Source organism: Cnephaeus nilssonii (assembly GCF_951640355.1).
Source record: "Cnephaeus nilssonii genome assembly, chromosome: 11".
Classification (NCBI taxonomy): domain Eukaryota; kingdom Metazoa; phylum Chordata; class Mammalia; order Chiroptera; family Vespertilionidae; genus Cnephaeus; species Cnephaeus nilssonii.
Genome location: NC_137082.1, coordinates 59,679,472 through 59,700,661, shown reverse-complemented (window position 1 = coordinate 59,700,661; position 21,190 = coordinate 59,679,472). Strand labels below are relative to the sequence as shown.

Sequence of the window (21,190 nt, the reverse complement as noted above, 5' to 3'; positions counted from 1 at the left end):
TTTGTCTAAAAATAAAAGACAGTCAGAGCCCAATATTTGCCATTCAAGCCCTACTATAACTAAATACAGTTATCGAGGCAATTTTGGGAAAAGATAACAGTGTAAAACAGTCCCATGTGGTGTGTATATTCTGGCCCTAGGGACCTTTTCCTTTCTAGAACAGTGGTCAGAAACATTTTCTGTAAAGGGCAGATAATAAGTATGTTAGACTCTGCTGGCAATAAGATCTCTGCTGCAGTTAGCAATTGAGAGCCTTCGTGGACAGTGAGTAAATGGATGAGCATGGCTGTGCTCTAGTCAAACTCTACTTACTAAGCAGGCAGTGGCCAGGATCTGACTGTGGGCTGTCGTTTGCCAACTCCTGCTCTAGAAGGTGTCTAGCTACAGTTAAACTGAGTTACATTCAAATTCTGGTTCTTCTGTTTGGACGCTTCTGCTTACTATGTGACTTTGGGCCAGCCACTTACTCTCTCTTCATTTTCAGCACATAAACTTAAGATCCATAGTACCTACTACAGGTTAGGCCTCTGGTTCAGGGCCTAGCATTTGAACACAGAAATGGTAGCCACTAACTGCTGTAAAAAAGAAGGAATTCTTACCATTTGCAACAACATGGATGGAGCTGGAGAGCATTATGCTAAGCGAAATAAGCTAGTCAGAGAAAGGTAAATATCACATGATCTCACTCAGTTGTGGAACATAATGAACAACATAAACTGATGAACAAAAAGAGATCCAGAGACAGAGAAGCATCGATCAGACCATCAAACCTCAGAGGGAAGGTAGGGGAGGGTGGGGGTAAGGAGGAGAGATCAACCAAAAGACTTGTATGCATGCATATAAGACTAACCAATGGACACAGACACCAGGGGGTGAGGGCATGAGAGGGGAGTGAGGGGGGCAATGCGGGGATAAGGACACATATGTAACACCTTAATCAATACAGAAAAAATTGCAAAATAATAAAATAAAAAATAAAAACTGGGGGAAAAAAGTAGTTGAAGCATAGAAAGAATGTCAGAGAACATGCAGTTCCATTTTTCAACTGAAAGTAGCAAAATCCTAAGGAAAAGGCAAGAGGAAAAACAGTGGATATCAGAGATTATTGGATGACGGTGGCAGGTCTCACAACAGAAGCAGTAATCCTCTAAGTCATATGCACTCCTTTATGAGAATGCATCAGGACAGGCAGACAAGTAGCTTGACTTGCTGCAGCAATGGCAGTACCATTAGTAAAGATTTTGAAGATTGTTTAGAGGGCCTGGAGCTCTGATAACTATATAAAATGTACAAGCCAGGCTTCAAGAATTATTGGTGAAATACTAATATGTGCAAATTTCAATGGTATTACCTTTTTAGCTAAAATACAAACAAATATGAATCTTTGGCACCTTACTGGCCTAATCATCTCCAAACATTTAAACTGGCGGTATGCACTAGGCTCTTTTATGATGCGACACTTCAGTGCCTTTCCCACTGCCATCAGGATGGAGTGCAAACACTTGAGAACAGCACGCAGGCCTCTCCACAGCTTGGCTCCAGCTTATTCTTTTGATCTTTCTTCCCTTGCACAGCACAGATGCTTCATCCAAGTAAGTTGATTAGCTTATTCCCGTCCCCAGAACACTTCTCCCTCCCATCCTGCTTATGCCCATTCTATTCCAGTCTAATTCCCTAGACCTTTACAAGCCCATCAGTCATCCACACCCCATTCGTTCAGGACCAGCCACAGCTGAGTCCTCTGCAGAACAATCCGACTAGCCCAGTGCCAAGTGGCATCCTCCCTCCAGCTGCCAGGGGCATTATTATTATTCTCCTTTTCTTTTGGGCCGCATGTGACATCTCAAAGTCTTTTGCAAATGCTCAGTACACCCTAGGTTAATGGTAGATGTGTTCCCTGAAGGAAACTGGATTTGGAGTTTGAAGACTTGAGTTTATGTCCTGGCTCCACCTTTATTTCACTGTGTGCCCCAGATGGGCAAGTGGTTTAATATCTCTGAGCCTCAATTTCTTTATTAATAGCAAAGGTCCTATACCTACCTATAGAGTTTTTGTGAGAATGAAATGAGGTTCAATGAAATCTAGAGTCCTTGGAAATACCTCTCTCCCTCAGGAAATGTAACTGAATCTCAACTGTTCACAGGGTTTGCCTTGGTGTATCTCCCTAGTGATGTAATAATTTTGAAAGGAAAACTATGACAAAACATATTTGTGATTAATTGTAGTACCTGCCAAGTTTATAAAAAGCCACTCAATAAATTTAGTGGATTTATTTTTACATTATTTTTAAAAGCCCCATCAAATTTATGTCTGGCATATGAGCTTCCCAGGAGAAGCTTACTACTCTGCACCTACGATGTACCTTCAGCATTCCATGTTGACTAGCTCTCTGCCAGATGCTCGCTGCTCACGTTCAGGCCCTCTTTCTATAGTTTTTATTCTCCCCTATAAGAATGCAAACAAACAAATCCTGGTGATATATATAGAGAAAATATGATGAAATTATAAACATTGAATTAATGAAAATATTCCACACATTTTATGCATGTCCACGATGCATAAGAGTTTATATACTTTTTTATAATATTTTTTCACTAATTGTTCAGGGCAGTTAGTGAAATTGTACTGTACCCATTTTGCAGATTGGGAAGTTGAGACCTTTAGAGTTTAAATATGCACCCGAGTCACAAACTAAGGACACAGGTGCTAAACCATGCAGCTAGGTTTTCCTACACTAAGGGTCTGGTCTCTGCATTGCACCACAGGTGGCTAACTACCTGGAGTTACTGTGATCCACAGTAGCTATGTAGGGCCTTCTTTCAAGGTCTGAAAATGGGATTTCAGTAGAAATTCTTTCTCAGTTTCTTGGTGTGTGTTTTTATGGGGGGCGGGGGAACAGCCTTAATTGTTTAAAAAAATCTCACTGATAAGTTGAATGTATTTTTACCATAATAAACACATTTATAGAAGCTATAGATAAAATTAACTAAATTATTGTACAAGTCACTTATCTTATATGTAAGGTTTGAGTAACTGAATGAGATTCCTCATTTAAATAAGAAATTGAAACAGTGTTTGCATGCTTACCTCAAAGGCTTATCCCTGAGGATAAAATGAGAGAGCTGCTATCCAAGTGCAATTACAAAATACTTTTGCAAAGCAAGCTATTATCATTTTCATTAAAATCACAAATATTACAGATGAATTGATCAACTACCTCAAGTTCTGTCTACCTAAAATTAATTATTAGGTAATTAGCAACACTGGAAAAGTTTCATTTTAGAAACTACCACATTCATTACAAACTCTGAGCCTCAAATTTTTATAAAGTTCCATTCGAGTTACAAAATTAGTCCTTACAGCATACTGGAACATTTAAAAGTTAATTCATTCTCTTACATTCAGCAATATGAGCAAATTACTTTATACAGTTATTCAGGCACAATGTATATAATCTTCTGATTAAAATAAGCGCTAAAATCATCTGTAGCAATTATTATTTACCCACCTACTCTCCCTAGTAGCTCCTTCTCAGAATCTGAAGAGGTTATTCTCCAGAGAGTTTTAAAAGCATTTGGCAATAATGGAGGAGGAGGACCTTTAAGTCTTGATGTCAAAGTTAGAGTTTCTGAACAAAAATATATTTTTAAATATTAAATTGAAAAAAAATTTCTAAGGAAGTTTCTGTGGAGCAAAATACCTACTAGTTCTCTATTGTTTACCCTGTGGCTTCTATTTAAATATGTGCTGCTGTCATGAGTTATTCCTGCCTCACAGGATAATGAATCCAGGTTTTATTTCTGTTCTTTGTACAGACATGTACAGCAGGCAAAGTGTTTGAAAATCAAAGAAAAAGAAGACAATGACTTGGATAATCTCTTCAGAGGTAAAAACACTAGCAAAACCACAGAATATATTTTTTGTTGTGAAGATGTCTTGCTTGTTTGGTTGGTTGGTTTTAATATTCCACTAGGGAATGGTGGGGAGAACCTGCCTGGAAGTCAAGAGACTTGTGATCTAGTCCCAACCGTATGAATAATAATTTCTGTTAGTCACTACGCTGAATCTTAATTTTCTCATTCTTAAAGTGAGAGGACTAGACTCTGATTTCTATGGCACTCACTCATGATAGGACAAATCTAAGCTTTTGGAGGTAAAAGTCTCAGTGGTAGAATCTTTTTCTGCCATCTGCAGAGGGCATGGAGGGAAACCAGAAGTGGCTCAGTGCACTTTTATAAGTTGGGGGAACCGGGAAGTGTACTTCATTAGTAACATAGGCAAGAAGGTTATGGGAAAAAAGTTTAATTACTTAAATCTGAGTATAGGAAAAAGAACTACATGTTTTCATTTAATTATGTTTCTTTCCAATTAAGGCAAAATCTGATCTATAATTTTGAAGTTCTGTTGTAGCAAGCTAAGGAATAAATTATATGGTGTTTGTGTTAATTTAGTGCAATAATTTTCACTTGGTCAGACTGAAGCATTTGTAATTAATTAGTGTCATTTTGTCTTTAGCCATAGTAGTTCCTTATGTTTGTATCTCCCAAAACATGTAGGAGATCTGTTTATCTTTTAGAAAAAGACAGTGAGTTTTCTTCTGACTTGGCCAAAAGTGCAACAAACTAGCCCAATTTGGTAACACCGCACTTCATCTCCAATGCAATCACCTGTTCTACTTTTCTTAGAGAAAAACAGGGTGCTTGGCAGTCATTGAACAAAAGGGCTGAGACTTCTATGAGCAGAGCTCACCTGCTCATTTCAGGGGGACCCAAGCTCAGCTTGTGGTGGGGAACTCAGCCACAAAGGAGGAAGGAATCTTCTCAGAAAATGGAGGGCAGTGAAGTTACTCGGGTTTCGTTGTGCACCTACACATTCTCCATAACCAGAGGGCTTTCTGTGTGACATAACTGGTTCGGAACAGCACTTTACAAAAAATAAAATCAATAACTGATACTTCAGAAACTGCCTCATACAAATGTTCTAATCCATTCTGTAAACATGTTTTAGAATGGCACATGGAGCCCTAAAAAAAGTGTCAGTGTGTTCATTATATTTTGACACTTTTGAAAACATCTCCACGGAGTAATTATGTATATGTTCCTGTTAAAACAGATACACAATTTTGTAGTTCACATAGTAAAAGTAGTAATGAGGAGCATCTTTGTAAAAATAGAAAAGATCACTAGCAAAATGCATTTGCATAATGGGAAAGATGTTTAGTATGCACTTGTTCTTTTCTGCATCATTTATAACCATATGCGTTTATTTATTCGTGCATCCACTGTGTTCTCTAAACATTTCAGTGTCCTCATGATGAAGGTCTATGATCACAGATTTGGGGCAATAATGGCATAGGAGGTGCACGAATGCACCCTGCCTGATGCAGAGCCCACAGCTAGCTACTGGGGTCCATAACCCTCTTTGTTGAGAAAATGCCTTCCGGGCTCCATTCTAGTCCATGAAAATGGACAGGATTCATTTAGCACCTGCTTTCTATTCTAGCCTTTTGTCACACAAACTGGTTCTTCCTTATAGTGGACTAATCCTCATTATTTTACAAGTTCATTTTCTCTGGTTCATACCTGCATGGGACAAAATAACGAGCATCTGTTACTGTTGTGATGTTAAATGATTATTTAATATTTTCCTTTTATTTTTTGTAATTCTATAAATCTAAGCATAATTTCTAAATATTTGCCTTTGTTTTGTGTGTGTTTGTTTTTTGATCTGGCCATCAATTTGAATATATTTTTGTTGTTATTATTGTTGTTGTTGTTTTAAGGAAAATGGGCTAAAATTTGTTCTCTATTTTTCACATGAGGGAAAATAGTATAACTTTGATTTTTAGAGATTGTGTACACATGTTTACACAACATAGGTAGCTTATGTTTTTCATATATTGGGTATGTTTTCAATTTTTACTTGGAAACATCTTTATTGTCTAAATAGTTTTATTCTGATATAATAAAAATGTTTTTTAAATGCTACCCATTTTTTAAGTATTTTAAAAATATACTTTGTAGAGATTCAACATTTTTTTCTCATAACATATTCATGTTAAAACTAGGTAACAGAAAGTTTTAATTAATCTATAAGTAAAACTAATCTAAAAAAAATAAAACTAGGTGACAGAAAGTTTTAATTAATCTATGTATATAAAAGCCTAAGCTACCGACCAAACGACGGGTCGACCCGTCACTATGACGCACACAGACAACCAGGGGGCAGACGCTCAATGCAGGAGCTGCCCCCTGATAGTCAGTGTGCTCCCACAGCCAACCTCCCATGGCCAGACAACCTCCCGTGATCTCTCCCCCTGGCTGGCCAACCTCCCACGGTCCCTCCCCCCACTAGACTACCTCCTGCGGCCCCTATCAACTCTGATTGCTGGCCAGGCCGAGGGATCCCACCTGTGCACAAATTTGTGCACCAAGCCTCTAGTTTATAATGTAAATTGGTTGAGAAAAATGATTATCTAAAAGGCCATTTAGTAGTGAAATTAACAGAAGTAAGTTGGGGTGTGTCTAAGTAAAGGTTTGCAGGCAAGCTTATTGAGTGTCACACCTAAGACATGGCAAATGGTAGTGATCCTTTGTGCCTTTTGTTAAGTAAATAGTGCATGAACAAGTGGATCCATTCTCTGGGATTGAGTTGGGCGAATGTGCAGTGGCCTTTGGGGTTTTTACCTTTGCTTGATGAGTGTTCCACAGGGACCTGCACAGAAGTTCCTTTGAACATAAGTTGAGTGAGGCTAATGAAGGTGCATTGACTTTACGTGTAGAGGACCTGTTCCCCTTCTGTCCCTGAGAGAACGCTAGAACCAGAGCAGCTAAGACTCAGCTCCTTGGTACCACAGACAATATGCTGTCAGGGGTGCCATACTGTGCCACTCCAGGGAGACACATGTGGAAGTGTGGAATGTTTAACTAGAAAACTATTTCTTTATTACTTCTGGACATTTTTTGACTCAAATATGTAACTAATTGCTAACTTCCTTGAAAATCCAAAAATTTCATAAAGCAAAAATGCAAGAGATAAGCATTGTTAATAAATGCTTTATAGATTTATTTTGGATATAATAACTTACCTGTTGGTTTTTTTCTACCAATATACAATTATATTATATTGGAGATCTATAATTCATTTTATTTTTCTACTTGCTGATATAGCATGTTATGATTACCTTTCTAAGTCGGTGCATATACACCGCTAGATTCTTTTAAGTGAAAATTGTAGTCAGGTACACAAGAGGTCACACCCATTTAATCACCACTTGGGTCATGAAATAGAAGCTAACTCGAGTCCCACCTTGTGCCATGCACTTTCCCGCTCCTGCCACGATAATCATTCTTCTGATTTCCGTCACTATCAGTTTTTACTTTGTCCTTGTTCTGAACATTTGATAAATGCAACCATACAGTATGTACCCTTTTGTGTCTGACTTATTTTGCTAACATTATGTATTATCCATCCTAATCATGGTTTGCTTATTTTCATTATTGCATTTCCAGTATTGTGAACCCTCCTACCTTATACTTCTTTCTCAAGATTGCTGTGGCTATTTGGGGTCTTTCTTGGTTCCATATAAATTTTTGGAGTATTTGTTCTAGTATTTGTGAAATGTGCCCTTGTTATTTAATAGGGATTGCATTGAGTCTATAGATTGCTTTGGGTCGATTTTCTTTCTGAGAGTTCATTATTGGCTCTGTGCAGGCTTCTTCCTGACATTGTTTGTTCGTGAGAATCATTACAGTTAAAAGCAGATTGTTGGTCAGGATTCTGACATGGGAAGAGTTTGTAAGTCATCACTCCTGTCCTCACAACAGGAAAAATGCTGAACAAACTGAGCAACAACTCTTCTTAGATACATCAGAGACCTGAGGTCCTGCCCTCAGGGAAACTGCTTTACCAGGGCCTTTACTAGGGGAAAGTCAGACAGCTCTAGTTCCCTCTAGCCATATGTCTTACACTAGGGAAGGAAGGAAAAAAGGCCAAGAAACTCTTCTGAAGGTCACAGTCCCAAGACTCCGGCTCATTAAAAAACTAACTGGTTTTAATAATAAAACTCGAGAACACTCCCCCTCACCAATACCTTGACCTCCACATCAGTAGGGCTCCAATATGATCATAGCATATTGCAACAGAAACATAGGCTGTATTTAAGAAGGAGTTTCTAAGGGATTTCTTTAAGAAGCCCCAAAACAACAGGGGAAAGTAAGAGTACCCTAGAGGAAACTGAAGCCCTGGCATTATACATTTGTCATAACCCCTAGGACAATATAACACAGAGACCAAACCCTAATGTCAACTATAGACTTTAGTTCATCATAATAATGTGTCAATAGTGGTTTATAATTTGTGACAAATGAACCACACTAATGCAAGATATTAATAAGGCAAACTGTTGGGGAGGTTGGGGAATAGAGTGAGGGGGTATGTGGGAACCCTTCACACTATCTGCTCAATCTACACTAATAAAAGAGTAAGATGCATATTGACCATACCTTTGCGACACCCACTACCCAATCAGGAGTGAGTATGCAAATTAACCCAACAAAGATGGAAGGTTAATTTGCATACACAGGCACCCAGCAGCTGGGGGCGTTCCGCACTGCCCCAGCCCCTCCAGGCCTCTGGACAGCGTGGGAAGGCAGAAAGGCAGCTCTGGCCAGAGCGAAGGCAGTGCTGGTAGCCAGGGGAAGGAAGGCCCGTTCTTACACGAATCTTCATGCATCAGGCCTCTAGTTCTTCTATAAACCTAAAAAAAAATACACAGTAATTTTTTAAAGCATCTTTGTAGTGACTCAGCAGTATTTGGTGTGGTAATGTGGGCCATGTAGAGGGACAGGGACAAACTGGAGTTCTTGGGAAGATGAAGGAAATTATTTGTATTGGGCTAAAAGATGACTCGAAGGGCAGGAGCTTGGTACCAACAATTAACTCAAGGAGGATATTCTGACAATTAAGCAAGAGGAGACTGATAACCTAATAAGAGTTCATAATGAATATCCTCAATTGTAGTCTAGAAAAATATCAACAGCTATGATAACATCTGTACTGCTGTAAGACAACTAAGTGACGTGCCGGTTCTTACTAATGATAGAGACGGCATCTATTCGTACCATACCTTTGTGCAGCCACTCTGCTGTTTTCTTTAGGGGTCAGTTAGAATATTAATAGTAAGAGTTTTCAGATTGAATAGAATATAACAAACATTTCTTATTAAAAAGGGGAGTTAACTTTATTTTGCTTTAAAAAAAAGTTAGGAACAGAGAACTGTATCCCAAGTTACAGACCAGCTGTGATCAGGGGTGTCGAGTTATAAATTATGGAGATGCTGAGATTTGAATGACTAGTTTGTTTCACCACCAGATGCTCGGAAACACCTACACCCCCAGGCCTGCTGGGAGCTGCCTCACAATGCGCACAAGGCTCTGGGCAAGTGGAGAGTTCTTGGGAGTGAGGGAAGGGTCTGGCTGCCTCTAACTGCCTTTCTAGGATATGGTGAGTGTTGTTTTCAGCTTAGTGTTTAATCTCTTCTATATTTTCTTCCCCAAAATTTCCTTTGCCCTTCTTTAAATGTAAACTCTTTTTTCTGCAAGTACCAGAGAACATGGAAGTGAGAAAGCCAGTTTTCTTGGAATCAAGGCATAGATTATAGCTTATGGACTTTGCAGAATTATAAGCGTTGTAGACAAAATATTTTGAAAAAATCAATTCTGAAGCGAAGTAATAGTACAAAAATACAAAAGTCTGAATAAAAATAAATCTGCTTTAATAAGTAGATACTTATTTTTAGTTATGAGGCTTGAGGGACTGACAACTCTGAAAACTATATCCCGCAGCACCAAGCCCTGGTGCAGTGTGGGCAGCCACGCCATCCGCTTCCTCAGAGTATTCCAAAAATAACCCTCTCGACCTGCAATCTGCCTCTGACACATCCTCCTGCCCACAGTGACCCCGTCTCTGGCTGTCTCAGAATGCAGCTTTACCCAACAAATCACTGCAGTCCACAAGCATAGCTGGTCCCTTCAGCATTGTCACGGGATAGTGACCAGACACCAGCGCTGCTGTGGGTCCTCAACCTGCTCACTGTTCAGAGCTGTGGGAGAGTGGGCCACCCAGACGCAAGCAGAGAAGCATCTTTTTTCAGGAATAGAATTACAGCTTTGGGTTCCAGCACTGCACAGCATTCATTCCCCAGGACCAAAACGGGATTCCTAGATTCTTAGATTCTAGGTTCATCATCCCAGGGAATGTCCTAAGAAATTCTAATAACTTCAGCTTCTTCCCAGTGTCAGATCTGAGGGATGTGGACATTTCCTTTCTTAGTTCTATGAACTCGTAAGAGCTGTGTGGGTGTAGGAGGGTGGAGGGCACCCCAAATAAAGCATTTCTCTCCTTTATACATTTCTCCCAGGGTGTTGCCAGGCCTCTCTTTCTTGTCTCCAACTTCAGTGCTAAAGGGAAATGTCTCTGACTATAGCAGAGAACCTCTACCTCTAAAATGTATCCAGGACCAAAGGGAGGGAGCCCCTGCTTCTCTCCAACAGGTCAGTGCTGTGAGGCACCTTTTTGCCTTGATGATAGGTACCGAGGACTTGGAAAAAACACACAGAAAAACTGCCCTGATACTCAGTCTCCTTGGAGGGAACATGCCTATTTTATGAGAAAAGTTTCCTGGACTTGGGATTTATACCCCATAAGGGTATAGTCAATGCAGAAGAGCTCAGGGATTGTTCTAAAGGATCCAGCAAAAGGGTTGGATAGGAGTGCAGGTTCAAAGGATTGGAATGAGTGATGGAATGAGGCAGTGGATTTTGCTTTCTTTAAGAGGCCTGTAGCCAAAGATTGCCTGGGTTTCTCTACCCAGACAGCACTGCTATTTTGACATTCCATTATTGAAGAGAGAGACTTTTAAATAGTAATATCAAACACTTTGTGTCTAAATAATTAGGATTTGATGTCTTAAATATATGTATATTATTCTTTGCTATATCATTGGACAGTTGTCCTGTTAGATTTCTGAACTAAAATTATTTGGACTTAAAAATCATTACTTGGAGATAGAAAATGAGAGTTGTTGCTGACCCTGGTTCATGGGTTGTGTGTTTAAAAGTTATTTTTATTTAGTATATTAGTTGGGAGACCCAGAAATTTTCATCTCTTTATAAATTAAAGGAGTAGCTATTAAAGTGAGTAATTTTACATCAATAAGGGGCATAAAATAATTCAGTCTCATATGAAAATATACATGAAATATACTTAGTATATTAATTAGGTATTGGATTGACTGACTGAGTGCTTTGCATCTCTTCTTGTTGCCATAGTTACCACTGCCTTGTGGGGGTACATCAAGTATCATTTTTGTTGTAGACTTTATTTATTAACAAGACAACAGTTTCTTCTATTATTTACATGGTTCTCCCTCACTTATGTTTTGTTATGCCTCACTCATGTTTTGTTTTGCTTTTCTTCTTTGATTTATTTTCCTTTTTAAAATAATTTTAGATGATGCCATTTTCCTTCAAATTTTGACTGCCAGTGATTTTGATATGCAGAAATTAGATTATAAAGTAATTATGAGGCAATAAATAATAAAATAACAAGTATTTAAGGAAACTAGAAACTAAACTAAAAAAAAATAGGGAAGAGTCCTGAGTTATTCTAGATGTAGCCACTCTGATGACACTTTTTCTTTTATTTGCCTTTAGAAAAATGAAGCTTTAAAACAGTGGTTCTCAACCTTTCTAATGCCGCGACCCTTTAATACAGTTCCTCATGTTGTGGTGACACCCAACCATAAAATTATTTTCATTGCTACTTCATAACTGTAATTTTGATACTGTTAATGAATCATAATGTAAATATCTGTGTTTTCCGATGGCCTTAGGCTCTATAGCAGGGGTTCTCAACCTGTGGGTCTCGACCCACAAGTTGAGAACCGCTAGCAGGGTCGCCTAAGACCATCGGAAAACACAGATATTTACATTATGATTCATTAACAGTAGCAAAATTATAGTTATGAAGTAGCAACGAAAATAATTTTATGGTTGGGTGTCACCACAACATGAGGAACTGTATTAAAGGGTCGCAGCATTAGAAAGGTTGAGAACCACTGCTTTAAAGAAATCTTCAGTGGTGGTAGGTTTTTATTTACATATGTTGCCTAGTTTTTATTCCGTAACTTTGAAAAGGACATTGTTTTTAAAAAACATTTCTTAGCAATAGCACCACATAATGCCTATTTTATTAATATGCTCCCTATGATAGTGATAATGATAATAACATATTCATCTAGCACTTTGCATATTATAAAGCAGATTTATGTTTATTGGCCCAATTTCCCTGCAAATGATTGTGGTTACCATTTTCTTGTTAAGGTGATTGAGTTGCAGGATAGGTGACTTGTCCAAGGTCACACAGCTGTTATAGCTTAGAGATACAGATTAGATTTTCCTCACAAATTCAAAACTCTTTCCCTTTAAAACACTATTTGGTCATGATACACTCACGGAACTGTGTTTTAATTGAGGTACCATTTGAAGGAGAGCTGACTTTAAGCCGAACCACAAACTCACTGCCTGATGGGGCTCAGCCATTTAGACTGTGAAATGGAGACCATTTCTCTACTTCTAAAAGTGAGAGTTGAGTGGATCAAAGGAGAGAATTAATATGAAAGGGCATTTTAAAGGCACATATAGGAAGGTATGACCAATACTCAAACATTTCCCTGTAACTTCATCAGAGATGGATTAATACACCTGAAATGTAACCTCCTGCCTGGGTGGGGTGCCTCAGCGCCCCTGGGCCCCTATGGTGGTGGGGGTGCTCGGGATGCTGTGTGACTTGCTTTCTCTCTGACCACTGCTGAGTTCTCATTTAAACATGAAAGCAAACTTGTGCAGAAATGTTGCTAATTTTGCTCTGTGTTGAATAGGAAGTCTGGAATCAGGAGCCATGTCAGTGTCTCTGACCTTATTCTGTGTGATGACAGGCTTCCTTTTATTAAGAAGAGTGCCTTTCTGCTTGGCCAGAAAGTTCTCCTTGCAGGTGACAGAATTGCTGTCTTACCATTAATGAATTTTACAGCTAGAATCTTTCTTATTTTAAAGAATTATGGACATATCTGCCCCAAACCATGCTTTAATACAAAAATAGAGGAAATTACTGCTTTCCTGAAATACCAAGGTGTTTTCAGCCTTGCTGATAAAAGCACCTTCAGATAATCTCCTCTGGACACTTGCAGAAGCAATTACTTTCACAGTTTATATTGGAATGTTTAAAAACGCCACCAAGTTGCTGTACACAGAGAAGAGGCCAAGAGTAACAGTTTAGTCATCTGTGTTGCACACATACATTCTGAAATGCAGTGGAAGGGACCTTCCCTGAGTGTCTGAGGATCTGGATGCGGCCACTATTCCTGTGATATGTCCCCTCAACATCTACCAGGTGATGGGCTGCATTTGGCTAAATCAGAGGCTATTTCTTCATTAGGTTACATTTTTTTTTGGGGGGGGGGGTGCTTCTGTGAACATAGGTGTTAAGGAATAAGAAGTTTTCAAAGCAATCTTTAAGTGTTGTTTACTGTTTAGTTTTAATATTAAGAATGTTTCCTGAAAAATCTTTCTAAATCACCTCCCCCCCAAAAAAAATTCTCCTTCTTGAACACCTTACTTATGAAAGAAACCTTACTTTCAAGTATACCTGCTCAAGTGATGGTCTTATAGGCCATGCAGAACATGAATTGAGCTGCTTCGAATCCTACATCTCTGTGCAGTGCTTAGCAAGTGTGAAGCCTAGTAATCTGAAGGTGTGGGTGAGAGGAGCATGATATTACCAGATGTCACTAATCAATAGAAATTAATCTTGGAATGAATGCCAAAATATTAGACATTTTCTTTGGGGGCTCCATTCCACCAAAGGTCAACACCTCTTTAACTACCTCTAGATAATTTCTTAGAAAAGTTGCAGTATTTAAAATTGTTTCTTTCATATACATACCAAGGTGAAGTAACTGTTCACTATAAATAGGAGAGATGTGTGATTTGAGTTGCTTCTTCAAAAACAGACAGTGTAGAAGTATCTGGTCCTATTGTCTCATAGATTCCTGAGGTAAAAGATGTAAGTCCTTGGAAGGAATGTTGAAAACAAGTAGTTTTTAAACTATATTTAAGTGTCTTCCAATGGAGTCCTGGGGGTAGAGGGGTGACCTAGAAGTACACATTTAAAAGCTGAGCTGCTGGGAGCGGAAAGAGGCTGAAGCCACCCACTTGGGGCTGCCTCCCTAAGCAGGGGCCTTGAGGCATTTCCACAGAACCATTCAGTGGTGCCACACCATTTGTTTGTTCATTTCGTCGTTGAACGCCATCTTTGTGCATGCCCAGCATTATTCTAGGCCTGCAGAGACCTCAGGGAACAGAGCAGAGCTGTCTTAGTTGTCATGGAGCTCACGGACCAGGGAGAGTGAGTGGCATAAACCCATGTAAGGTTGCAGCTGAGGTGAGTGCCAGGGAAGAGCAGTATGGGAGGCCAGAAGGCCAGCGAGGGCACCTCTGAAGGGCGAGGAGAAGCACATCAGGGGAAGGGCAGGGGCAGAGGGATATGGGCAAAAGAAGGCAGTTTGCTGACTGTTTGGATTAGCTTACAATATGAGTACTGCGTATGCTAAATCATTTACCGGGATTCTCAGGTATAATCGCCTTAATCCTGTGTTGGGGGTGGCTGGTTGTACAGATGAGTGAAAGCTAAGGTACAGGAATTGAATCATGTACCACTGGGCTCACAACTAACAATGATGGAGCTAAGGTTTGAACCCAGATCTTGCTTCAGAGCCCATACCCTGGGCCACCTCCCTGTACCGCCTCCTAATGTGAGGGAGCTGGAGCAACAGTGATGAATGAGGCAGTGTGTTCGCCAAAAAGACCATGAAGATGCAGGCTGAGTCAGGTGCCTCAGCCCATTACTTCTCACTCCAAGACACATGATGTTGTAAAGATGGAGTTCGAGAGGTTTTAGTGGGAAAGTTGGGCTAAGAATGGGCACACACAGGACAGCACTGAGAGCCTTTGTCTCCAAGGCGGGGAGAGAGTGGGGACTTTAAGAGCAGCATCAGAAAGGAGACAGTGTTGCCCTGGCCGGTATGGCTCAATGGCTGAGCGTTGTCCCATGCACCAAGGGATGTTCGGTTATTTCCCAGTTAGGGCACAGTCCCAGGAGGGGGCGTGCAGAAGGCAGCCAATTGCTGTTTCGCATTGATGTTTCTGTTTACCTCTCCCTTCCCCTCCCTCCCTCTCATAAAAAAAAAAATCAAAGAAAACATATTTTATACAAGAAATTAGGTGGTGCCTTGCCAGACTCCTGTCAGACAGGCAAGAGGTCTGTGAAGGACTGGCCTAGGTGGACCTAGTCAGACTTTGCAGGGGCATTTGCATGCCGTGCCTCCTCCGCCAGTCACTTTTCGCATAATACTGAGCTCATCTGCCCTTATTGTGCAGGGCGTTAACATGCCCGCTACACTTTGAACTTGTCAGAGGCTGGGAATTTTTGCTTATTTTTGCATTCTCTGGGCCTGGCTTGTGCCAGTTCTGCGTGGACACTCAGTACTGAATGAATTTTATAGCATTTGTGGAACCATGTTCCTTGCCCCTTTCTCTACAGTGTTATTGCCTTATCAAATTTATATTTCACCTATGCAAGCAGTTTTATATTAATACACATAAACAAATTATAGATCGTGTTAACTATCTCAGCATAGTATATTTTAAAGAACTAACACTAGCTGAAAATATATAAGAAATCACTTTATACCACTTAAAAATAGGAAGACATAATTAAAAAAGACAGGGTGATAATTACATGTTCAAACATTGGACTCATTCTTCCAGATATTAAATTTGTTGTAGGGAGTGTAAATGGACAGATTTTTTTCCCCTGGAATTGCAATGGTTTCTGCCTGGCCATTTAGTGTGCACCTCTGTGGCATCAAATTTGCATAGCCCAACTTCGGGCCATTGCGGTATGTTTTCCAGTTTGTTGAATTGTTCTTTCTCTAAAAACTAATGATGTCAGAATTCTTTATGCCCATTAGCCTACTTGCTCACTGAATCTTGAAACAGAAAATTCTCCTCTATTGGCAAAGTAAGGGAAGAGTCAGCTATTTGCAAAACTTAAATTGAGATTCTCTTTTATCTCAGAAGGTTAGATGTGAAAAAATATGTATGACTATTGTAAACCCAGGGCCCTTTCAGCTGCAAAGGTCAAATAAAGCTATTTGACCTTGTTTACTTTTGCCATTGCTTAAATGTGTGGAAATTGATGTTTGTTGTTCCACAAGAGGCATATAAAGTGCAGTACGCCCTATTGTTCATTGTGAACAGCATCTGGCAAGGTGGAGGCATGATTCATACTTATTGTAATCCAATATATTAATTAATTGAAAGTTAGCTATATGTCAACTGCCACATTTTGAATATTGAAATTAATTTGATACTGAAAATATGCTGAACATATTTTATTGCTTTATGATTCAGAAAGCACTCCAGAGACTTTCTACACTTCTGAGCCATCATTTAACATTATTTTCAATTCTATTGATTACGTGATAGTGCCAGTTAATAGGAATTTCTGATCAATACCATGTTCTCAGTATCTATCTATATTCATCATTTTTAAAAGAAAACATGTTTGTGAAACTGACTTAAAAAGCAATGTTTTAGTCATCACCAGGTGTTTCTCTAAGTTCTTAGTAAACTTTTGGAACTACTTACAATTGCTTTCCAAATAACTCCAAAATAGACATTGAATACTATGGTATTTGAGAAACCACAAAATAAGTCTATCTGTAATCAAGCACAGAGCTCAGTGGCCAAATATATGCCATCAAAGTTTAATGAGATAGAGTAGCCAACTTGTATTTCTGGGATATCTGTTCCCATAGCCCCAGCTGCCGCTTTTCATTGTCCACACTATTAACACTTATCCTGCAAAGCCAGGAATTTTTAATGTAATATAGTGAAAGCTATCGTGTGGCACCCCATGGGACACCTTTCATGAGCACAGGTACTGAGTCCTTCACTCCCAGCAAAATACAGTGTTGCCATCTTATCTGGGGGAATACTTTGCAAGACCTCCAGTGGACCCCTGAAATAACAGATAGTACAAATCTTATATATAACATGTTTTTTCTTATATATATACACTAGAGGCCCATTGCATGAAGATTCATGCAATAGGCCTTCCTTCCCCTGGCTGCCAGCACCGGTTTTCCTCCGGCACCCAGGACCCAGGCCTTCGCTCCGGCTGCAGCGGAGAAGCCAATCCTCTTCAGTCTTCAGTCATCTTCAGTCTTCAGTCTTCTCTCAGGCCAGAGCCTTCAGTCTTTGCTCTGCGCCTGTGTATGCAAATCAACCCACCATCTTTGTTAGGTTAATTTGCATACTCACTCCTGATTGGCTGGTGGGCGTCATGGAGGCATGATCAATTTGCATATTTCTCTTTTATTAGTGTAGATACCAATGATGAAGTTTATTTTATACATTAGGCACAGTGAGAGATTAATAACAAGCCTATCTAATAAAGGGGTAATATTCAAATTAACCATCACTCCATCACAAAGATGGCAGCGCCCATAGCCACAAGATGGCGGCACCCAGTCCTCTCAGCCTGCCAGAGTCCCCCAGTCTCAGGGGGTCGGTCGCTGAGAGCGGGCAGCGTGAGCAGCCTGGCAGAATGCTTGCTTCGTCGCCCTGGCGATGAGGCAAGTGTTCCACACCCAGCCATGGATGGGCCTCTGGCCAGGCTGGGGTGTGGAACTCTTGCGTTGTCTCCCCAGCGACAAGACAAGCATTCCGCGCCCAGCCACAGATCGGCCTCTGGGCCGCGGAGAGCCTCTGGGCAGCGGGCATGGAGAGGCTACTGGCACACGGATTCGTGTGCAGGGCTAGTAGTAACTAATAATAAAATAGAACAATCACAACAGTATACTGCAGCAAAAGATATAGGAATGTGTTCTTTTCAAAATTTCTTATTGAACTGTACTCACCTTTTCACTTAAAGGAAGCACTTTACGGCTTCTCTTTGGCATATCCAATTTGCTAGCATCACTGTTCTTTCACTTTGGGATCATTATTAAGTAAAATAAGGGTTACCTGAACATAAGCACTGCGATACTGAGACAGTGCTACTTAGTGACTAATGGTTGGGCAGCGTGCACAGCGAGGAGGAGCTGGACAAAGGGATGAGTCACATCCTGAGAGGGATGGAGTGGATGGTGTGAGATTTCATGCTAGTCAGAATGGCGTCCAATTTAAAACTTATGAATTGTTTATTTCTGGAATTTTTCATTTAATATTTTTGGACTGCTGTTGCCAGGAGTAACTGAAACCGCAGAAATTGAAACCCAGATAAGGGGTGACTACTGTACAGGAAGGTGTGCTGCTCCCCAGGATGAGAGTCAGTGTCTCCATCAAAGTTACAGAATAAATTCAATCCACTACCAGAATTTTCAAGAAACAGCTGCATTCATCTACTGAATCCATCCTACCAAGAAAATGCACCAGGATTTCTACACAATTCTTAAAAATGCAATGCAGGCACTGATGGCCTCAGTGGCATCTCACTGCTCCAGGGCCAGTAAGATTTTTATCAGAATTCTTCTACACTGACAACCAAATTAGAGTGGGGCCGTGCATTGTGCTGACTGGTATATATTGAAGATGCCACAGGAATAAGAGCACAAGGAGTTCCACAAAGGACACCTTCTCTCTGTGGCAGGCGAGAAAGAGTCCTCAGATCAAAAGCAGGGCTCCTGCCACCACCGCCTTCCACATCTCCTTCCCCGGGAGACCGACTGCAGGAGGAGAATAAGTATCACAGCATCGATGGAGACCAAATAGATTACCAACTGTGTTGACGTCACATAACCACTATTCTTTAATATGTAGCATATTGAGAATTTAAGAACAAATCAATACATATTCCACAACAAAATTTGTTTTGAAATTGTTCCTCCTTATGAGCAGATCGCCTACTGGGAGAAAAAAATCCTTCCCTTTCCTCTCTCTCCCTCTTTCCAAAGCTCATTTCAAACCCATTGCACCATGAGAAAAAGAAATCCATTAAAAAATGGAAGTTCTACACTGCACAGTATGAGCCCATGGAGCTACTGGGGACAACGTGGATCTTATTCAAATAACAAATATGAGAGCCAATGAGCACACTGGAGTCAGATTACATTTGCATTCTGGAAAATATTAGGCCTTCATTTTGTTGAATTGCTTGAAATTAGATATTTAGAAATTAATGTGCACAGATATTAATAATAGAGTGTCACCATTTATAATGACTGAGAAACTTTGCTCTTAAATTATAAAAATTGCAGTGACATTATTAATATTTTTATCATGTTGAAGATGCCAAGGTTAATTGCTTTTCAGAGTGGTGAGACTAGCTAGTTTTTGCAGTTTCTACCTAAAGGAAAAGGCTGCAACTAGGTTTTCCAGGATTTTATATGTTGCTAAAGAATTTCTCTGACATACTATGGGAAGTATTTGGGGAAAGTATGATTTGGTGAGAAGTTAGATTATGCAGAGTTCTTTATCTAGAGGAAAAGAATACAGAGAATTAATTTGAGCCCTTCTTTTGACCTCCAATTATTGTGTTACTTTCTATAGCATCTATACACTGAGTGGCCAGATTATTATGATCTCTGAACGCATAATAATCTGGCAACTCAGTATCCTCTCTAATAAAATGGTAATATGCAAATTAACCATCACTCTGCTACATAGACCATGCCCACCAGCCAAGCCACGCCCACCAGCCAATCAGGGCGAGCATGCAAATTAACCCCAATCCAAGATGGCTTCAGCCACAGAGAGAAAGGTTTCCCAGGTAACAGAGGAAGCCAAGCTTTCCATAGCCGTTGCAGGCCTAAGCCTCCACTCAAGCTACAAAGTTTCAATTATAGAAGGTAAGCAAATTCAAACAAATGGCGGCAGAATGGAGCTTGAGAGAGCAGGCCAGGGTTGCCGGTGGCAACAGGGGAAGCAAAGCTTTCCGCACACCCTGGCCGGGCTCACCTGCTTAAGGCTACAAAGTTTCAATTGTAGAAGGTGAATTAACTGCCACAGAAATGGCTGCCGCCCCAGTCTACAAAGTTTCAATTGTAGAAGGAAAATAAATTCCAGATACCAGGGCCTCCCCTTGGGTTGCCAGGGGGCGTGGCCGGCCTGCAAACCACCACAGGCCCCTCGCTCAGGCTGCCCCACACCCCAAGGGAACCCCCACCCTTATCTGTGACACCCTTCAGGGCAAACCAGCTGGCCCCCACCCATGCACCAGGCCTCTATCCTATTTAATAAAAGAGTAATATACAGATTGATCATCACTGCAACACACAATTAGCTGCCCCCATGTGGTCAAAGATCCTGCCGCCATGTGGACACAAGATGGCCACTACAAGATGGCCAGCAGGAGAGGGCAGTTGGGAGGCAACTGGCCTGCAAGGGAGGGAAGTTGTGAGGGACCAGGCCTGCAAGGGAGGGCAGTTGGAGGTGATCAACCCTGCAGGAGAGGGCAGTTAGGGGTGACCAGGCTGGCAGAGGAGGGAAGTTGGGGGCAAACAGGCTGGCAGGGGAGCAGTTAAGCATCAACCAGGCTGGCAGCGGAGTGGTTAGGGGGTGATCAGGCTGGCAGGCAGAAGCGGTTAGGGGCAATCAAGAAGGCAGGCAGGCAAGCAGTTGGGAGCCAACAGTCCTGGATTGTGAGAGGGATGTCCGACTGCCCGTTTAGGCCCAATCCCACCAGGTATCGGGCCTAAACGTGCAGTCGGACATCCCTCCAGGAATCCCAGATTGGAGAGGGTACAAGCTGGGCTGAGGGACAACCCCCCGCCATGCACGAATTTCGTGCACCAGGCTTCTAGTATATATATAAGAGGCCTGGTGCATGAATTCGTGCATGGGTGAGGTCTGGCCAGCCTGGCCAGAAGGAGGGAACATGGGCGGTTGGCCGGCCTGCCTGCTGGTCGAACTCCCGGTCAAGGAGACAATTTGCATATTAGCCTTTTATTATATAGGATATACACTGAGTGGCCAGATTATTATGCGTTCAGAGATCATAATAATCTGGCCACTCAGTGTATATACTGTATAATAGAGAAATATGTTAATTAACCAGGATGCCATAA

The 21,190-nt window shown here is 40.8% G+C and overlaps 1 protein-coding gene across 2 annotated transcripts in view; it reads left to right on the top strand.

Annotated features, from left to right (window-relative positions):
• The window catches only part of L3MBTL4 (L3MBTL histone methyl-lysine binding protein 4), a gene marked incomplete at both ends in the record, with an annotated part of 265,419 nt that overhangs the window by 174,043 nt on the left and 70,186 nt on the right, over window positions 1-21,190 (top strand). For both annotated transcript variants that reach the window (XM_079784360.1, XM_079784359.1), the window contains one exon: window positions 3,816-3,886. In XM_079784360.1, coding sequence (XP_079640486.1) covers window positions 3,816-3,886 — 71 coding nt within the window. The remainder of the gene's footprint in view (window positions 1-3,815; window positions 3,887-21,190) is intronic.